The sequence below is a fragment of the Anomaloglossus baeobatrachus genome, chromosome 1 (genome assembly GCF_048569485.1).
Source record: "Anomaloglossus baeobatrachus isolate aAnoBae1 chromosome 1, aAnoBae1.hap1, whole genome shotgun sequence".
Taxonomy (NCBI): domain Eukaryota; kingdom Metazoa; phylum Chordata; class Amphibia; order Anura; family Aromobatidae; genus Anomaloglossus; species Anomaloglossus baeobatrachus.
In genome coordinates this window covers 449,432,211-449,451,865 of record NC_134353.1, presented here as the reverse complement: position 1 = coordinate 449,451,865, position 19,655 = coordinate 449,432,211, and the positions used below count along the sequence as shown (strand labels likewise).

Genomic DNA, 19,655 nt, shown 5'->3' with positions numbered 1-19,655 from the left:
TGAATGTAAAGACTCAATATTTACAGCGTTGACACTTATTTTTCTGTAATTCACCCTTGCATACTGGATATCAGATTCTGGTCCAAGTCCTAAATATTCCTATTACAACCTTTATACAACATATTCTTGTTTATTCAGTGCTTTGAGTTTATCACAATTTCTGCGTTTTTTACCTACCCACCCGTTTTTGGGGATTGACTATAGGGTCTCAGTAGGAATGCGATCTGGGAAGTTTCCTTGCCCTGCACCCGAAATTTCAATGATTTATTCACCGAGCTACTTAGCTATCACTTTTGCCTTGTGATATGATGCTCCATGACTCTGGAAAAAGCTTGTTCCTCACGCAATTGGTCTTGGATAGTTGGTAGAAGTCACTCTTGAAGGGTGTTTAGATACTATTCTTCATTCATGGCAGTGTTCTTAAGTAAAATTAAGTGAACCCACGCCCTTGCATGAAAAGCAGCCTCACTCATGAATGATCTCAGGACTGCTGGTATAACACAGGACTCATGATACGTCTCACCTTTTCTTCTCTGGACAATCATTCTTCCAGATGTTACAAACTGTTTGAAAGAGACTTCACCAGAGAAAATAATGTTACTCCAATCCTCTGCAGTTCAATCCCTGTACTTCCTTTAGAATATCAATTTGGTCTTGATGTTTTTCTTGGAAAGAAATGACTTCTTAGCTCACCTTTTTGACAGCAGGCCATCATCCAATAGCCTTTGACTAACTGGGCTTGGAGGAGCTACGCTCACTGCTCGATAGCCTTACTCTATGTGCGCACAGTGCATTTTTCGCGGCGTTTTTGCACGTTTTTCAGGTGCGTTTTTGGCCTCAAAACTGCAGGACTTTGCTTCCCCAGCAAAGTCTATGAGTTTTCATTTTTGCTGTCCGCACACATCTGTTTCTTTTACCTGCGTTTTTGAGTTAAAAAAAAAAAATGGGACGTCAGTTCTTTCCTGCGTTTTCCGCCCATGCAATGCATTTGAAAAACGCAGCAAAACGCAGAGATCAAAAACGCAGCAAAACGCAGCCAAAAACGCACCAAATCGTGGCAAAACGCATGCATTTTTTGGACGCAGGTGCGTTTTTAGCGACCAAAAACGCACAAAAACGCAGCATCAAAAAGACGCAGTGTGCACACATAGCCTAAGTGGTGTTTAACATCATGCCCTGGCGCTTTGAGTGATAGCCCACGCAGATGCGCAGCTGAGTGAATTGCCAATCAGTGTTGGGGCATGCAAACAGCTGACTCATGGGGTGTACTGAGCAGTGACTAAAGACGTTCTAGACATCCCTCTGACAAAGCCAGCAGCTCCTGGAAGGAATGGTTGTTTTTCACATTAAACTCTCAGTAAGGCTACTTTATAGTCCTATTAACCTGCAGGTTAAGTGTTTGGAAATACGAGAGACTCCATTTATACAATAGATAACGTTGCAATTTATCTGATAATTTTTTCACAATGAAAATTGCCACTATAAAAAGTAAAGTAGCAAAGTTTATGAAAAACAAAATTTGTCTCTGTTACCAAAAATGGTGAGACAGTCTTTTTCTCTATAGTCTATTCCATCCTGATTGGGAGTAATAAGGTCTGACCTGTATTGTTTTCATTCACTGTAGGCTCAGTGTACTTATTTGTATGTGGACCTAAGATGGATTGGTTTGCTGGCTAAGAGCTGTCTGGGTCATGATATATACCATTGTATATATTCCTATGCATATGTGTGCTTAGTATTTGTTTGGGGTTTTTTGTTTGGTGCACCAATGATAGTATATAGATGGGGGGTTTTTATCCCAGGATATTCAGATTTTTAGTAACTTTGTCCACATTACATCCTTCAAAAAATGCAGCAAAAAACATATGCGTTTTTACCGCGAGTTGGTGCGTTTTTGATCTCTGCGTTTTTCCAATGCATTGCATGGGGGGAAACGCAGAAAAACGCAGGAAAGAATTGACATGTCCATTTTTTTTTTTTAAAGCTCAAAAACGCAGCTAAAAAAAAAAAAAAAAAAAAAAGTGTGCGGACAGCAAAAATGAAACCTCATAGACTTTGCTGGGGAAGCAAAGTCATGCAGTTTTGAGGGCAAAAACACACCCGAAAAACGCTCAAAACCACCGTGAAAAACGCACTGTGTGAACTTACCCTTACCCTTGGGCCTCGCTCCCACATGTTTAATATGAAAGAGTACAATCTGATAAACAAAATCGGTTTGCACTCACACCAACACTAAATGATTAGGCAGTATTCATCTGCGTTTTTTGGGGGTTTTTTTGCTCATGCTGAATCAGAATGAGGGGGGAAAGAAAACAAAAAAACAGCATACTGCATTTGGCAGCGAATATAAGATCATACTCGCCCATATAAATCTATGGGTGTGTGAAACATTGGACTGCACTCGGATGTCATCCGAGTATATTGTTTATAGTGTTTCTAATCTTATCTTTACTCAAATGACTGGACCAATTGAGCGCATCATAGCCACTGTCTGCATTTGGCAAACACCCCATTGTTTTGAACATCAGGCTTTTTTCTACCTAATGCCTTTAAGCATATTGTACAGCCCAATTACATTTCAAGTAGCTCAAGGGTCTATAGCATAGACATAAAAGCCTACAATAACCAAAAGCCATGAGCAGCATGACATTTGCAAGCTAGCCCCACAATGTTTTTTTTTTTTGCTTAAAAATTGGCTTTTAACCCACAGATTTGCTGGATTTGTACACGACCGACAGTTCAGGAGGAGCCATATATAGGACACATAGTAGGATTCTGCTGCTCCCCATGGTAATATGTAGTACAAGTCACTTGTTTCATTGCAGTCCTGCTTTGGCCACTCGGGAGGAAGGTCATCTAAGGCCTCCTTCACACATCTTTGTCTCCGGTACATGTGATGTCCATTTTCACATGGACACATGTAGACTCATTAAAGTCAACGGATTGCACACTGATGTGATCCATAACTGAGAAAACAGGTGACAAAAATAAAGCATTTTTATATTTACCGGTCTATGGCGCTGTTGCTTCCATGCCGGCTCATTACATATTCACTGCACTGACCGCAGACCCAGAAGTAACAGCAGCACCGGGGACAGGTAAGTATACCAGCTCATGCTGTCCGTGTACTAGCCGGATGTCACACAGATAGCACAGGGACAGCATATATAAAAAACACACACATACCCTGAAAAATACGTAATTACTTATCGGTAATGTGTTTTTTCCGAACCCATGACGGCACCACGATATAAGGGTGCCGTCATAGGGTGAGGGAAAAATATTTGTGTTTTGCTCACACTTGTGAAGGAGGCCTACATATCTTAGCAATAATAGGTTGTAAGACATGGGCACATTAACTTTATTTGTGCCTGGAAATTTTCTTTTAGATCTATTTTGAGGGAAAATTAAAAAAAAAAAACAAAAAAAACTGAGTCCTGCTACGTACTTTATTTTGACAAACTGAATTTCTACTTTTCTGGTTAGTGTACTTTCAGCTCTGGCTACATATAAGTGTGCCCCAGCACTTGTCTTACCCTTCAGTTCCACCAGAAAAGCAGTGTACCTGTGAGTAAGTGGGGGTAACCCTGAGGTACAAAAATTATACAAAATGGAGTTTAGAAACCCTTATGAAAAGACACAAAGCAGATGTGCAAATGAGGATTATGAACTGGACGCATTCTGCACCACAAAATAACCCTCAAGCGTTTTCGAAATTAAATCAATGCATCGAGCCCACTGAGATAAGATGATACAAGCAGAACAATTCACACATACTTGTGACACAGGAAGATTGAATGGAGTGGTTCTGAAGCCATTCTTACACAGCATGAGGCTAGGAAAGAAAACCTAGAAGACCAAGAGGAGCAGAGGGTTCTTCCTGTGCCCACGTGCTGCCTGCTGTCTATACAGACTGTGATATTACCAACCCACTCCTCTAATGGTAAGAGAGCAAGGCAGCAGAACAGAAAGTGGGCCAGAAGCGAAGCCACCCTACATCACAGCGCTGCCGAATGTCAGCCTCTTCCTGAAAACACCCACAAGTGGGGGGGGGGGGGAGCACATTAACAGTTCTCACGCACAGACTGCCAGGAAATACCTGGTGCACACAGAACAGAATACGTCACTGTAGGCACAGTGGGTGCAAGGGGGAAGAGTCAAAATTAACAGAGGGAACTAAGAGGTCTTACCAGGTTTACCAATACTGCATAGAGAAGGAGTCACCCATCACAAAAAAATAGATATATACGCGGCTCCGAGAACATTTAATAAAAAATAAAAATACCAATTTAAATTCAAATAAAAACAAACTAAACTGTTGATCTGGGAGCAAAGAATTACAAAAAAAAAAACCAAAAACTGAAACATGTGAGGTAAATGATAAAAACATAGAAAGCTTGGACACAGCACAAAATGCTGCCTCTCTCCCTGCTACTGTCCCCACCGCAGTGTCACTTATAGGTGAGGATGGGTGAGAGCCACAGCATGCAGAACAGATCCCACCCCAAAGCCAGGCAGAGGAGGGACAGAGGCCCATAGCATAGTACAAGGATGCTACATGTGACAAAAACCGTGATCATTCAGGGGATGATTATTTTAAATAAGTCCCTGTTTAACCTCATCCCAGATCCTTCCAAGTATGAAGTCCAATAGAAGCAGGAACGTCCTGAACAGCAGCATGTCTAAGGTTTAGTCAAGAGCAGGTGGATTCTGAGAAGCATTTCCAAGCTTTGAACGTCTGTGCATTCATGTGATATGGAAGTAGTCTGAGGGTTGAGGGAGGGGTAAACACCATTTCCAGGAACAAGAGTGTGCATTATTGCTTTCACACTCCACAATGCAAGGATACAGTTCAAACCTGCAACGCCTGCGACAGAAGCGTCTAAGGCAGATTTTTTTTTTTGTTATTCAAGTCAAAGAACGAAAAAAAAAAAAAAAAAACTTAAGGTTTGACCAAGTATTCTTTTCCTTTGATGACCACAACATCTTAATCCAAAATTAGTCCTAAAATTCCCAAGGTCCATTTACAGCTGATGAGGTGGAGCAAACAAAAGGAATATGGCTCATGCCACCACAAATTCAGAGTTTACTTCAGCCTTCACATCTGGTTTCCATAGAGAGTCCTCAAAGTCCATCTCAATGGCACCATCTCCACTCGATGTACTGCTGTTACTGCTGGTCCGACTTGACTTTCGTGTAGGAAGCCAATGATAAGGAGCTCTGGAGTCTCTCCGTGCCTTCCGACGCAATCTCTTCTGATGCATAAGCAACTGCAGTCGTTCTACTTTGCAACGAGTCGCCCTATTTTCTGTTTGCCGCATACGATCCCCTGTTAAGGGTGACAATTTAAAAAAGGTGACATTTTCCATTGCAAGTCAATAGTTTAGGTGCCATTTCCCCCTTACATATTTATATTACCGGTGACAGCTATAAGCTGAAGTAACAGAAGTGCTAATAGCCAAATATTGTTAAAGCAGAAGTTTAGCATAAACAAAGGAAAAATTATCAAGTTATTAAGCACAAATGGAAGGGGGAAAACAAACAAGTTTTGTGGGTGGGGGCCTGTGAACAAGCAGTAACTTTACATTCTCACGGCTTACATCAGTCATCTATGACTGAACGATTCGCTTTCCTCAATCATGTGGTGTGTGCAATAAGGGGTCTTTTCTCTAAACAGTTAAAGCAGCCTGTGGATGATCAGATGCACACAAGCATTGCATTTTTTATCATGAAGCTCCCACAGCTTCCTGCTGTATAATAGGATCTGCTTACCCCTCCCACACTCAGCCGTTCTTTGTTCTCCAACACAAAACACACAGAATGAAACCGGCCAGATGCATGCAGACCCTCCCCCCTTCTCACCCACACCCCATGAAGGGGTGGAGGTCCCCCCTACAAGTCTGTCTAGATACCAACTGACAACAGGAGTCAAAATGTGAAAATGTGTACACTGTCCGCCAAACAGACCAAGAAATGTCTCCTATCCCTTCTAATTAAACACTCCATCCCCAGAAGCAAAGCACCCACCACTGGTCAGTAGAGTATACATTCCCCACCCGTCGGAGCACACACTATACCGATAGGGCACTGCACTGGACATGCAGGTCTGATTTCTATGCAAGTGGACCATTTTCCCTTGTAAACCTAAGAGCTTACATTTCTGGGGGAAGTGTGAGAAATAAGTCCTTTACACCTACTGACAAGGAGGGGGTTGGAAGCAGCATTGTAAGGGCTTTATTTTGTAAGAGGCCTTTGTCTAGTCCCTCCCTAGAGCCAACCCACAAAAAGGTCAGGTAACCCTTTCAGTAGGCAGGACACAATCTTTTTGTTTGTGCCATATTTAAAAACAATGCATAAGGGCTCATTCACATGACCGTTCCATTTGCCTTGGTCAGTTCCTTTTTTTTTTTGCGCACCTACTGACAGGGCCATTTTTTCATCTTCATCTTGTGTGTTTTGTATAGGATCGCATGGCACACGGAAGTGCTTCCATGTGCCATCAATGCCCGTATGTCTGTTCCGTTATTATGGAACATGTCCTATTCAGTTCCGCAAAATGCAGGCCGTAACACAAAATACATCTCAATGGGTCCACAAAATCCCCAAAATTCTGTCTATGGGTGACCCTGCAGTCCATGTCCCATTGCCCTGGTCAGCCCCACAGTGACTCACAGCAGTGGGAGCAGCTGCGGGGATGATTAGCACTGCTGTCAAGAAGTTAGCAAAGCTCATTACCTGCGGTGATGAAGTCCCCTGTACTCATGACCTCAACACTCATCACTGACTTTCATGCCTGCTGCGGTTTAACCAAGTCTAGCTAGCGGTGATGTCACGGGCTTCCGCAATACTTTGCGTGAGAACGCTGAGGCCATGGAACTCAGTGACGAGTGCTGACGTCACGAGTTCAGCAGATTTCATCACCATAGGTAATGAACTGAACTAACCTCATGTCGTCGGCGCTCAACCTGGCCTGACTATGTTAGCTCAGGTCACTGCACTGCTCTCACAGCCAATGGGGAACATTCTGTTCTTCACTGACTGGGACAGTGAGTGTGTATCATCGTGGGACACCCTTATTGGATTACACCGGACGCGGATTTGTTTTTTTATTTTCAATAAATTGGTGAAAAACTGAATGAGTTGGGGAGTGTTTTTCATATTAAAAAAAAATGATTCATCACTGACTGGGTTAGTGATGTCAGGTATCTGATAGAGGCCGTGACATCACTAACCCCAGGGCTTGATGCCAGGTGACATTACACAGCTAGTATCAACCCCATATATTACCTAGTTTGCCACCGGACCAGGATGAGCCGGGGCGCCAGCAATGGCACAACTAATGGTTGTGCCACTTTTGGGGCGGCTGTGGCCTACTATTTTTAGGCTGGGGAGGATCCAATAATTGTGGACCTCCCTAGTCTGAGAATACCAGACCACAGCTGTCTACCTTGGCTGATGATCCAATTTGTGGGGGGGGGGGCCCCATGTTTTCTGTTTTTTCTGTTTTAAATATTTCATGTAAAAATAACAGTGTGGTGTGCCATATGTTTTGGATTACCAGCCAAGGTAGAGCTGCCGGCTGTGGTCTGCAGGCTGCCTCAGTCCGCAGCAGTCCCTGTCCAGGGAACAATGAACAATGAATTTGTGGCTAAAAACAAGGCTTAACACCCCTTAGGGCCACATGACTAAGGCTTTTGACTGTATGTAACCCTCCTATTTATTTTGTAGTCAACAAGAAAAAAATACAACATGGAAGGCACGCAGATGTAAGATGGACCGTATCCAGAAAGGATGCAGTTGTCACAGGGATGCACATGAGAAGAAACAGGACCGAGATTAAGAGATTACTCACCAGTAGGCTTGCACTGACGAGCTTGGGGCTGGGAATGCCTTGTTGGTTGGCTAGTTTGCTGGGGATTACTGCTTTGTGTAGAGGTAGACTTGGCATTTCTGGTCTGGGATGTACACTGTGTGTGGCAACGGAGTGTTGTAAGTGAGGGTGGCATGCCCTGGTAATGGCGAGTAGCACTCAGCAAGTCATTAAGGATCTGTAAAATTGTTCCAATGTCTCGACGAGGACGTCCTGTACTATCCTGGCAGTGGGGGTGCAGAGTGCCTGAAGAGAAAAAAAAACAAAAAACAAAACACTGTAAAATATTGCACATAAACCAACAATCACGTTCCAACAGAAATAAAACAAAAGTCCTTAGGCAAATAACCATCATCTCACCTCCCAGGCACTATTCAGACCTACAGATTAGTATCTATGAAGCAAGGATAGCCTTCTGCTCTCATTTAAAATAAGTGACTAGATAATAAATTGAATTTGTCAACAGGTTTTTGTTACCGACAGTAGCATTATGTAGGGCGCCCCAATTCCATTGATGTGTCACTTTACTGGGTTCTGTAGTTTTGATTAAAACAGTTTTATCTGCTGCTGTTCTGTCAGTTTTCTCATTGCTGGGCTCTAACTTCACCCCCTACCCTCCATCAAGGATTGAGTTTTTTGTGCACACTGTGCATAGGCAGAAAGCTGGTAATCAGTGTTTGGTGGTGTGGTTCGAATACCTGCCATCAGGTTTACTAGTCCCATCTTCTGCCGATAAAACTGGTTTTATAAAACACTAGAAAAGTCAGTGAAAAAACTCTGCAATCAGGTTCTCTGCTGCTCTCAGATTCCCTTTAATGTCTGTTTCAGCAGGTTTTTCATCGGAAGCCTGGATTATAATGGCATGTGCATTTCTTTGTATACAATATTTATTTGTACTGAAAATTGGTAGCCTTAAAAATGTAGTTTTTCTAGGACTTCTGTCATAGAAACCTATATGGTGGTGTGTTCAATGTGACCCTGCCCATTTGTCCCATCACGATCACCGATGGTGAGAACCTACAAGTTAATAAACTACACCTACCAGAAAATGTCCCTGAGAAGACTCCAGGAGCATGGTTGACAAAACTTTCTATAATGGCACCGGGTTTTCGGGGGCGTGCAGATTGGGAAGGACTACCAGCTTCACTACTTCGAGTGCTGCTGCTGCTACATGGTACCTGCTGGAAAAAGGATGTATAAGAAAACATTACTACCACCAAAAGAGCTTGCTTGTTAAAACAACGGTCAAGAGGAGAAAGCTCAAAAACTCGTCTGAGGACCTCAAACAAGGTTTGGAAGTCCTCCACTATTTTTAACTTGAAAACATTAAAGCTGTCAGTGTACGCACCTCTGCACAGGGCGATACAGCCACACCCTCTCCATGTGAGCGGAAGACGCTGGTGGTGAGGGATGAGGAATGAGGAGCATCACAGCGAGTGGAAGAAGCTGGTGCTGACTCAGTAGGCTGAGAAGAACCCTGTGTACAGCCTGCCAGCCGGGAGAGCACAGGTGTGGCGCTTGTATGCAGGGTGCGGAAGTGAGGGGCAGCATTGTGCTCAGTTCCTCTAGTGATTAGATGGCGGTGCTGGAGGTGGGATCCACCCGCTTGTTGGGCAGCCAGCTGAAGCTGTACAAACATCATATGATCCCCAACACGAAGCGCAAGTGTGAGTGGAGAGCGTCCAGATAAGAAATCGTTCACCTTCAAGATAAAAACAGAACAAATTGTTTTAGGACTATAGCAAAAAAGAAATGGAATATAATAAGACTAACCTGGAGAACATCCAAAATGAGGCATATGAATTTGAAGATGGCCACACCAATAGCAATGTGACCTAATTAATACCTCTATTGGTCACTCATCCTAAGGCTGGCTTAACACAGCCAAAATTCCAGGTCTTAGTACGGACAGCAATATGGACTGGCCGTGGGTCGGATCCTGATCAGCTTATATGAGGCGGGCAAGCTCAGGTCAGGAGATCCACACTCAGTCCATACTCAGATGTGTGAAGACACGCTAGTCCCGAAATAGGAAACCAGGGCAGTGAACCAGTTCCCTCAGCGGGCCACGGTAACAGGCCTCACCAACTGACAGAATGTGACCAAACGCAAGGATGCAATAGCAGAACACCAGCTACACAGAAGCAGCACACCATCACGACTCAATCACACAAACAGGCATCATTTCAGCACCCCTCCCCCCACGTCACGACTCCCCCCACCCCCGCATCACTGGACAAAGAGCAGAACATTAACCCTGCAAGAGCTGGAGACAATACATTAACAGCCTGTGTGTATGGCAGGTACATCATGTACTCTTTCCATGTATATATGAATGCAGCTACTCTCCCGGTTTTATCAGGCTGCTCTCTGACTCACCCCCCTCCAGCCCACGCCTGCAGGAACAGCTAAAAATAGCAGAGTCCAGCACGCAGCAGTCGGGAGAACAAGGCCAAGGGAGGGAGCAGGGGGAGAAGGTACAGAAATGGGAAGGCTTTGTAGGGTGGGAGGCCAAGGAGAAAGGTACAAAGGCAACCGTGTAAGCAGCAGCCAGAGCTGCTGTGCAAGCAGTGACATGGGATGACACAGCTGGTGACGGGGGGCAGTGTGTTGCAACAAGGAAATGCAATCGTGTCGAACAAAGAAGTGTCTGCAAAACACGCAGGCAAAAGGTCACCATACAGTGAAGGCGCCTTCTATCACTACAACACAGAATAACCCTGCCAAGCAGGAAGAAGTATGGGACTGCACAAGGGAGGGAGGCAGAAAGCAGCGCCACCCTCAACACCATCTGATTAGTAACCGGCTTGTTTGTCAGAGGAATGGCATGATCTGCGTCATACAGTGCATGGTGACATCACGCCGCCCACTTGTCCTCCCCCACGCCAGTCCTCCAGGGTTACTCACCTGCGTCTCAGTCAGGCTTTCCAGGGCCTGCATTACGGACTGCTCCGGACGAGACATCTGGGACTAGAAGTGGGAAAGAAATGAGGGTTATTACAGGGCAGGTTATCCATGTCTCTTTCTACACCATGTCTGTACAATAAACTCACCATAAGTCCAGATTCGACCGTAGGCAGGAGGGTCAGTCTGCTCCCGTCCGCAACTCCCAAATCCTGTAACTTCCCAGAACTTAAGCGCCTGAGGAGAGGACACATATGAGCCTTAGACCTCTGCTACACTACCGGCATATACAGCCATCAGGGCCAGAAAGCTGGGGGGTGCAGTGATGATGGTGAAGGTGGAGTGAGGCATTCAGTGATGTCACCACTGCTGGAGCCTCCCTGGATTACTGGAATAGAGGGGGGTAGGGGCCACCCTGGGGCAGATTCCTAGCCCAGGACCATTGGATGGACCCACAGCCATCAGGGCCAGAAAGCTGGGGGGTGCAGTGAGGCATTCAGTGATGTCACCATTACTGGAGCCTCCCTGGATTACTGGAATAGAGGGGGGTAGGGGCCACCCTGGGGGCAGATTCCTAGCCCAGGACCATTGGATGGACCCACAGCCATCAGGGCCAGAAAGCTGGGGGGTGCAGTGAGGCATTCAGTGATGTCACCATTACTGGAGCCTCCCTGGATTACTGGAATAGAGGGGGGTAGGGGCCACCCTGGGGCAGATTCCTAGCCCAGGACCATTGGATGGACCCACAGCCATCAGGGCCAGAAAGCTGGGGGGTGCAGTGGTGATGGTGAAGTGAGGCATTCAGTGATGTCACCATTACTGGAGCCTCCCTGGATTACTGGAATAGAGGGGGGTAGGGGCCACCCTGGGGGCAGATTCCTAGCCCAGGACCATTGGATGGACCCACAGCCATCAGGGCCAGAAAGCTGGGGGGTGCAGTGATGATGGTGAAGGTGGAGTGAGGCATTCAGTGATGTCACCACTGCTGGAGCCTCCCTGGATTACTGGAATAGAGGGGGGTAGGGGCCACCCTGGGGGCAGATTCCTAGCCCAGGACCATTGGATGGACCCACAGCCATCAGGGCCAGAAAGCTGGGGGGTGCAGTGAGGCATTCAGTGATGTCACCATTACTGGAGCCTCCCTGGATTACTGGAATAGAGGGGGGTAGGGGCCACCCTGGGGCAGATTCCTAGCCCAGGACCATTGGATGGACCCACAGCCATCAGGGCCAGAAAGCTGGGGGGTGCAGTGGTGATGGTGAAGGTGGAGTGAGGCATTCAGTGATGTCACCATTACTGGAGCCTCCCTGGATTACTGGAAGAGGGGGGTAGGGGCCACCCTGGGGGCAGATTCCTAGCCCAGGACCATTGGATGGACCCACAGCCATCAGGGCCAGAAAGCTGGGGGGTGCAGTGGTGATGGTGAAGGTGGAATGAGGCATTCAGTGATGTCACCACTGCTGGAACCTCCCTGGATTACTGGAAGAGGGGGGTAGGGGCCACCCTGGGGGCAGATTCCTAGCCCAGGACCATTGGATGGACCCACAGCCATCAGGGCCAGAAAGCTGGGGGGTGCAGTGGTGATGGTGAAGGTGGAGGTGGAGTGAGGCAGTGATGTCACCACTGCTGGAGCCTCCCTGGATTACTGGAAGAGGGGGGTAGGGGCCACCCTGGGGGCAGAATCCTAGCCCAGGACCATTGGATGGACCCACAGCCATCAGGGCCAGAAAGCTGGGGGGTGCAGTGGTGATGGTGAAGGTGGAATGAGGCATTCAGTGATGTCACCATTACTGGAGCCTCCCTGGATTACTGGAATAGAGGGGGGTAGGGGCCACCCTGGGGGCAGATTCCTAGCCCAGGACCATTGGATGGACCCACAGCCATCAGGGCCAGAAAGCTGGGGGGTGCAGTGGTGATGGTGAAGGTGGAGGTGGAGTGAGGCAGTGATGTCACCACTGCTGGAGCCTCCCTGGATTACTGGAAGAGGGGGGTAGGGGCCACCCTGGGGGCAGAATCCTAGCCCAGGACCATTGGATGGACCCACAGCCATCAGGGCCAGAAAGCTGGGGGGTGCAGTGGTGATGGTGAAGGTGGAGTGAGGCAGTGATGTCACCACTGCTGGAGCCTCCCTGGATTACTGGAAGAGGGGGGTAGGGGCCACCCTGGGGGCAGATTCCTAGCCCAGGACCATTGGATGGACCCACAGCCATCAGGGCCAGAAAGCTGGGGGGTGCAGTGGTGATGGTGAAGGTGGAGTGAGGCAGTGATGTCACCACTGCTGGAGCCTCCCTGGATTACTGGAAGAGGGGGGTAGGGGCCACCCTGGGGGCAGATTCCTAGCCCAGGACCATTGGATGGACCCACAGCCATCAGGGCCAGAAAGCTGGGGGGTGCAGTGGTGATGGTGAAGGTGGAGTGAGGCAGTGATGTCACCACTGCTGGAGCCTCCCTGGATTACTGGAAGAGGGGGGTAGGGGCCACCCTGGGGGCAGATTCCTAGCCCAGGACCATTGGATGGACCCACAGCCATCAGGGCCAGAAAGCTGGGGGGTGCAGTGGTGATGGTGAAGGTGGAGTGAGGCAGTGATGTCACCACTGCTGGAGCCTCCCTGGATTACTGGAATAGAGGGGGGCAGGGGCCACCCTGGGGGCAGATTCCTAGCCCAGGACCATTGGATGGACCCACAGCCATCAGGGCCAGAAAGCTGGGGGGTGCAGTGGTGATGGTGAAGGTGGAGTGAGGCAGTGATGTCACCATTACTGGAGCCTCCCTGGATTACTGGAATAGAGGGGGGTAGGGGCCACCCTGGGGGCAGATTCCTAGCCCAGGACCATTGGATGGACCCACAGCCATCAGGGCCAGAAAGCTGGGGGGTGCAGTGGTGATGGTGAAGGTGGAGTGAGGCAGTGATGTCACCACTGCTGGAGCCTCCCTGGATTACTGGAAGAGGGGGGTAGGGGCCACCCTGGGGGCAGATTCCTAGCCCAGGACCATTGGATGGACCCACAGCCATCAGGGCCAGAAAGCTGGGGGGTGCAGTGGTGATGGTGAAGGTGGAGTGAGGCAGTGATGTCACCACTGCTGGAGCCTCCCTGGATTACTGGAATAGAGGGGGGTAGGGGCCACCCTGGGGGCAGATTCCTAGCCCAGGACCATTGGATGGACCCACAGCCATCAGGGCCAGAAAGCTGGGGGGTGCAGTGGTGATGGTGAAGGTGGAGTGAGGCAGTGATGTCACCACTGCTGGAGCCTCCCTGGATTACTGGAATAGAGGGGGGCAGGGGCCACCCTGGGGCAGATTCCTAGCCCAGGACCATTGGATGGACCCACAGCCATCAGGGCCAGAAAGCTGGGGGGTGCAGTGGTGATGGTGAAGGTGGAGTGAGGCAGTGATGTCACCACTGCTGGAGCCTCCCTGGATTACTGGAAGAGGGGGGTAGGGGCCACCCTGGGGGCAGATTCCTAGCCCAGGACCATTGGATGGACCCACAGCCATCAGGGCCAGAAAGCTGGGGGGTGCAGTGGTGATGGTGAAGGTGGAGTGAGGCAGTGATGTCACCACTGCTGGAGCCTCCCTGGATTACTGGAAGAGGGGGGTAGGGGCCACCCTGGGGGCAGATTCCTAGCCCAGGACCATTGGATGGACCCACAGCCATCAGGGCCAGAAAGCTGGGGGGTGCAGTGGTGATGGTGAAGGTGGAGTGAGGCAGTGATGTCACCACTGCTGGAGCCTCCCTGGATTACTGGAAGAGGGGGGTAGGGGCCACCCTGGGGGCAGATTCCTAGCCCAGGACCATTGGATGGACCCACAGCCATCAGGGCCAGAAAGCTGGGGGGTGCAGTGGTGATGGTGAAGGTGGAGTGAGGCAGTGATGTCACCACTGCTGGAGCCTCCCTGGATTACTGGAATAGAGGGGGGCAGGGGCCACCCTGGGGGCAGATTCCTAGCCCAGGACCATTGGATGGACCCACAGCCATCAGGGCCAGAAAGCTGGGGGGTGCAGTGGTGATGGTGAAGGTGGAGTGAGGCAGTGATGTCACCATTACTGGAGCCTCCCTGGATTACTGGAATAGAGGGGGGTAGGGGCCACCCTGGGGGCAGATTCCTAGCCCAGGACCATTGGATGGACCCACAGCCATCAGGGCCAGAAAGCTGGGGGGTGCAGTGGTGATGGTGAAGGTGGAGTGAGGCAGTGATGTCACCACTGCTGGAGCCTCCCTGGATTACTGGAAGAGGGGGGTAGGGGCCACCCTGGGGGCAGATTCCTAGCCCAGGACCATTGGATGGACCCACAGCCATCAGGGCCAGAAAGCTGGGGGGTGCAGTGGTGATGGTGAAGGTGGAGTGAGGCAGTGATGTCACCACTGCTGGAGCCTCCCTGGATTACTGGAATAGAGGGGGGTAGGGGCCACCCTGGGGGCAGATTCCTAGCCCAGGACCATTGGATGGACCCACAGCCATCAGGGCCAGAAAGCTGGGGGGTGCAGTGGTGATGGTGAAGGTGGAGTGAGGCAGTGATGTCACCACTGCTGGAGCCTCCCTGGATTACTGGAATAGAGGGGGGCAGGGGCCACCCTGGGGCAGATTCCTAGCCCAGGACCATTGGATGGACCCACAGCCATCAGGGCCAGAAAGCTGGGGGGTGCAGTGGTGATGGTGAAGGTGGAGTGAGGCAGTGATGTCACCACTGCTGGAGCCTCCCTGGATTACTGGAATAGAGGGGGGTAGGGGCCACCCTGGGGGCAGATTCCTAGCCCAGGACCATTGAATGGACCCGCAGTGATCAATAGGACAAAGGCACAATGGCCTGGGGGAGACACCGCGGGCACATGCATTGGGGGAGCAGGAAGGACGCAGCAGCCGTTGAGGTCCTGGAAGTTTCGCTAAACAAAGACCAACCTCTCCGGGTGAGAACAAAGGACGGAAACCCCGGAGAACCCGCAGGTCCGTGGGGCGCCACTACAAGGGCCACCATCCGGAGCCCCCACCCTCTACGGTCCGCCAGAGCTGAACTCACGTCTCCCGGTGCAGCAGGGTGAGCCGCTCCTTGGGCACCTTCAGTCGCTGGGAGATCCGACGCTTCAGCCCGTCCACTGTCTCCCCGGCTGGCACTGAGAGCTCATAGCGAGTTCCGGTGGTGCTGTGCACGTTCAGGTTCATGAGCTGCTCTCCTACGTTCGTGCAGCTGCGGGCACTGGGCTGCTGCTCCATCCGGCGATCGTTCTCCAGCTCTGCTCTCAGCTCCGGCGTAAAACTAACACAAAGTTCCACAAGCTCCCCCTCCTGAACAGCCGCGAGAAAGCCCGCCCTTTCCTCCCCCACGTGGCGATAACGTGAGCCCGTCACCAGGCCTTCCAGCCTATCAGCAGCCCGAGTGCACACTGCTTCCCACGGCCCCGCCCCGTCTGCCTGTAGCCACACCCACCCTGGCCATTCATAATAAATCGGATAGAAAACAAAGAGAATCAAGGTGCAGGCGGATGTCAAGGGGAGAAACAAAAGTCCACGTACTCCAGGAGCGGAGGGGGCAGGGCTGCCACGGGCTCCTCTAAACATCAGGGTCTAATGTACCCCTCTAAGAGCTTGTTTGTAGCTGGCTTCCCATAGGTGCACTTGTGATGATGGGGCATCATGCACACAATAGCCCAGGACCGGGTCCATGTGCAGGTTTTCTACAATGGCGCACGAGTGGGCAGAAGTATTTGCGTATGTGAAATACGAAACAAAGAATGGTGTCGTTCCCATTAGCAGATTCCATGCCACAGAGTGGATCCCAGCAGGAGGATGCGCCCTCCTCAGTACGGATCAGCGTGTCTCATGGGCCAGACATGCTCTGCTGTCCTGTCAGGAATTCCCAGGTGCCCAGTCATCCTCTCCCCTCCCAACATGTGCACCCCAAGGCTCCAGATGCCACTCCGATGGATAGTATACGTGGTGTATGTCGTGTGTGTAGTATATGTGGTGTATGTCGTGTGTGTAGTATACGTGGTGTATGTCGTGTGTGTAGTATATGTGGTATATGTCGTGTGTGTAGTATATGTGGTGTATGTCGTGTGTGTAGTATATGTGGTGTATGTCGTGTGTGTAGTATACGTGGTGTATGTCGTGTGTGTAGTATATGTGGTATATGTCGTGTGTGTAGTATATGTGGTGTATGTCGTGTGTGTAGTATATGTGGTGTATGTCGTGTGTGTAGTATACGTGGTGTATGTCGTGTGTGTAGTATACGTGGTATATGTCGTGTGTGTAGTATATGTGGTGTATGTCGTGTGTGTAGTATACGTGGTGTATGTCGTGTGTGTAGTATATGTGGTATATGTCGTGTGTGTAGTATACGTGGTATATGTCGTGTGTGTAGTATATGTGGTGTATGTCGTGTGTGTAGTATACGTGGTGTATGTCGTGTGTGTAGTATATGTGGTATATGTCGTGTGTGTAGTATACGTGGTGTATGTCGTGTGTGTAGTATATGTGGTGTATGTCGTGTGTGTAGTATATGTGGTGTATGTCGTGTGTGTAGTATACGTGGTGTATGTCGTGTGTGTAGTATATGTGGTACATGTCGTGTGTGTAGTATACGTGGTATATGTCGTGTGTGTAGTATACGTGGTGTATGTCGTGTGTGTAGTATATGTGGTGTATGTCGTGTGTGTAGTATACGTGGTGTATGTCGTGTGTGTAGTATACGTGGTATATGTCGTGTGTGTAGTATATGTGGTGTATGTCGTGTGTGTAGTATATGTGGTGTATGTCGTGTGTGTAGTATACGTGGTGTATGTCGTGTGTGTAGTATATGTGGTATATGTCGTGTGTGTAGTATATGTGGTGTATGTCGTGTGTGTAGTATATGTGGTGTATGTCGTGTGTGTAGTATACGTGGTGTATGTCGTGTGTGTAGTATACGTGGTATATGTCGTGTGTGTAGTATATGTGGTGTATGTCGTGTGTGTAGTATACGTGGTGTATGTCGTGTGTGTAGTATACGTGGTATATGTCGTGTGTGTAGTATACGTGGTATATGTCGTGTGTGTAGTATATGTGGTGTATGTCGTGTGTGTAGTATACGTGGTGTATGTCGTGTGTGTAGTATATGTGGTATATGTCGTGTGTGTAGTATACGTGGTGTATGTCGTGTGTGTAGTATATGTGGTGTATGTCGTGTGTGTAGTATATGTGGTGTATGTCGTGTGTGTAGTATACGTGGTGTATGTCGTGTGTGTAGTATATGTGGTACATGTCGTGTGTGTAGTATATGTGGTATATGTCGTGTGTGTAGTATACGTGGTGTATGTCGTGTGTGTAGTATACGTGGTGTATGTCGTGTGTGTAGTATACGTGGTGTATGTCGTGTGTGTAGTATATGTGGTATATGTCGTGTGTGTAGTATACGTGGTGTATGTCGTGTGTGTAGTATACGTGGTGTATGTCGTGTGTGTAGTATACGTGGTATATGTCGTGTGTGTAGTATACGTGGTGTATGTCGTGTGTGTAGTATATGTGGTGTATGTCGTGTGTGTAGTATATGTGGTGTATGTCGTGTGTGTAGTATACGTGGTGTATGTCGTGTGTGTAGTATATGTGGTACATGTCGTGTGTGTAGTATATGTGGTATATGTCGTGTGTGTAGTATACGTGGTGTATGTCGTGTGTGTAGTATACGTGGTGTATGTCGTGTGTGTAGTATATGTGGTGTATGTCGTGTGTGTAGTATACGTGGTGTATGTCGTGTGTGTAGTATACGTGGTGTATGTCGTGTGTGTAGTATATGTGGTATATGTCGTGTGTGTAGTATATGCGGTGTATGTCGTGTGTGTAGTATACGTGGTGTATGTCGTATGTGTAGTATACGTGGTGTATGTCGTGTGTGTGGTATACGTGGTGTATGTCGTGTGTGTGGTATACGTGGTGTATGTCGTGTGTGTGGTATACGTGGTGTATGTCGTGTGTGTGGTATACGTGGTGTATGTCGTATGTGTGGTATACGTGGTGTATGTCGTGTGTGTAGTATATGTGGTGTATGTCGTGTGTGTAGTATACGTGGTGTATGTCGTGTGTGTAGTATACGTGGTGTATGTCGTGTGTGTGGTATACGTGGTGTATGTCGTGTGTGTGGTATACGTGGTGTATGTCGTGTGTGTAGTATACGTGGTGTATGTCGTGTGTGTAGTATAAGTGGTGTATGTCGTGTGTGTAGTATAAGTGGTGTATGTCGTGTGTGTAGTATATGTGGTGTATGTCGTGTGTGTAGTATACGTGGTGTATGTCGTGTGTGTAGTATACGTGGTGTATGTCGTGTGTGTAGTATACGTGGTGTATGTCGTGTGTGTAGTATACGTGGTGTATGTCGTGTGTGTAGTATACGTGGTGTATGTCGTGTGTGTAGTATATGTGGTGTATGTCGTGTGTGTAGTATACGTGGTATATGTCGTGTGTGTAGTATACGTGGTATATGTCGTATGTGTAGTATACGTGGTGTATGTCGTGTGTGTAGTATACGTGGTGTATGTCTTGTGTGTAGTATACGTGGTGTATGTCGTGTGTGTAGTATACCTGGTATATGTCGTATGTGTAGTATACGTGGTATATGTCGTATGTGTAGTATACGTGGTATATGTCGTATACGTGGTATATGTCGTATATGTAGTATAGGCATACTGCTCTCCAGGTTTCACTCTAGAAGATCGAAGCAAAAACAAGGCAGACACCACACTATAAATCAAGGACAAGCCAGTCAGTATTGGCAGAATCAGCCATACAGTGCCTTGCAAAAGTATTCACCCCATTGGCTTTTTACCTATTTTGTTACATTACAACCTGAGTATAAATATTTTTGTAATCCGATTTGTATGTGATACATCAGCATTAACAGTCTACGTTGG

The 19,655-nt window shown here is 48.6% G+C and overlaps 1 protein-coding gene across 3 annotated transcripts in view; it reads right to left on the bottom strand.

The window, feature by feature from the left end:
* Positions 1-4,238: 4,238 nt before the first annotated feature.
* The window catches only part of MIDN (midnolin), a 55,855-nt gene continuing 40,438 nt past the window's right edge, over positions 4,239-19,655 (bottom strand). The window contains exons 1-7 of one of the 3 annotated variants that reach the window (XM_075352973.1): positions 15,794-16,049; positions 10,924-11,011; positions 10,778-10,840; positions 9,219-9,572; positions 8,913-9,051; positions 7,853-8,116; positions 4,239-5,329 (exon numbers count right to left, since the gene is read on the bottom strand). In XM_075352973.1, the coding sequence (XP_075209088.1) occupies positions 5,064-5,329; positions 7,853-8,116; positions 8,913-9,051; positions 9,219-9,572; positions 10,778-10,840; positions 10,924-11,011; positions 15,794-15,987 (1,368 nt within the window). In that variant the 5' untranslated portion in view covers positions 15,988-16,049 and the 3' untranslated portion in view covers positions 4,239-5,063. Of the gene's footprint in view, positions 5,330-7,852; positions 8,117-8,912; positions 9,052-9,218; positions 9,573-10,777; positions 10,841-10,923; positions 11,012-15,793; positions 16,050-19,655 lie in introns of those variants that run through there. The other 2 variants (XM_075352984.1, XM_075352995.1) reach the window with 2 other exon arrangements.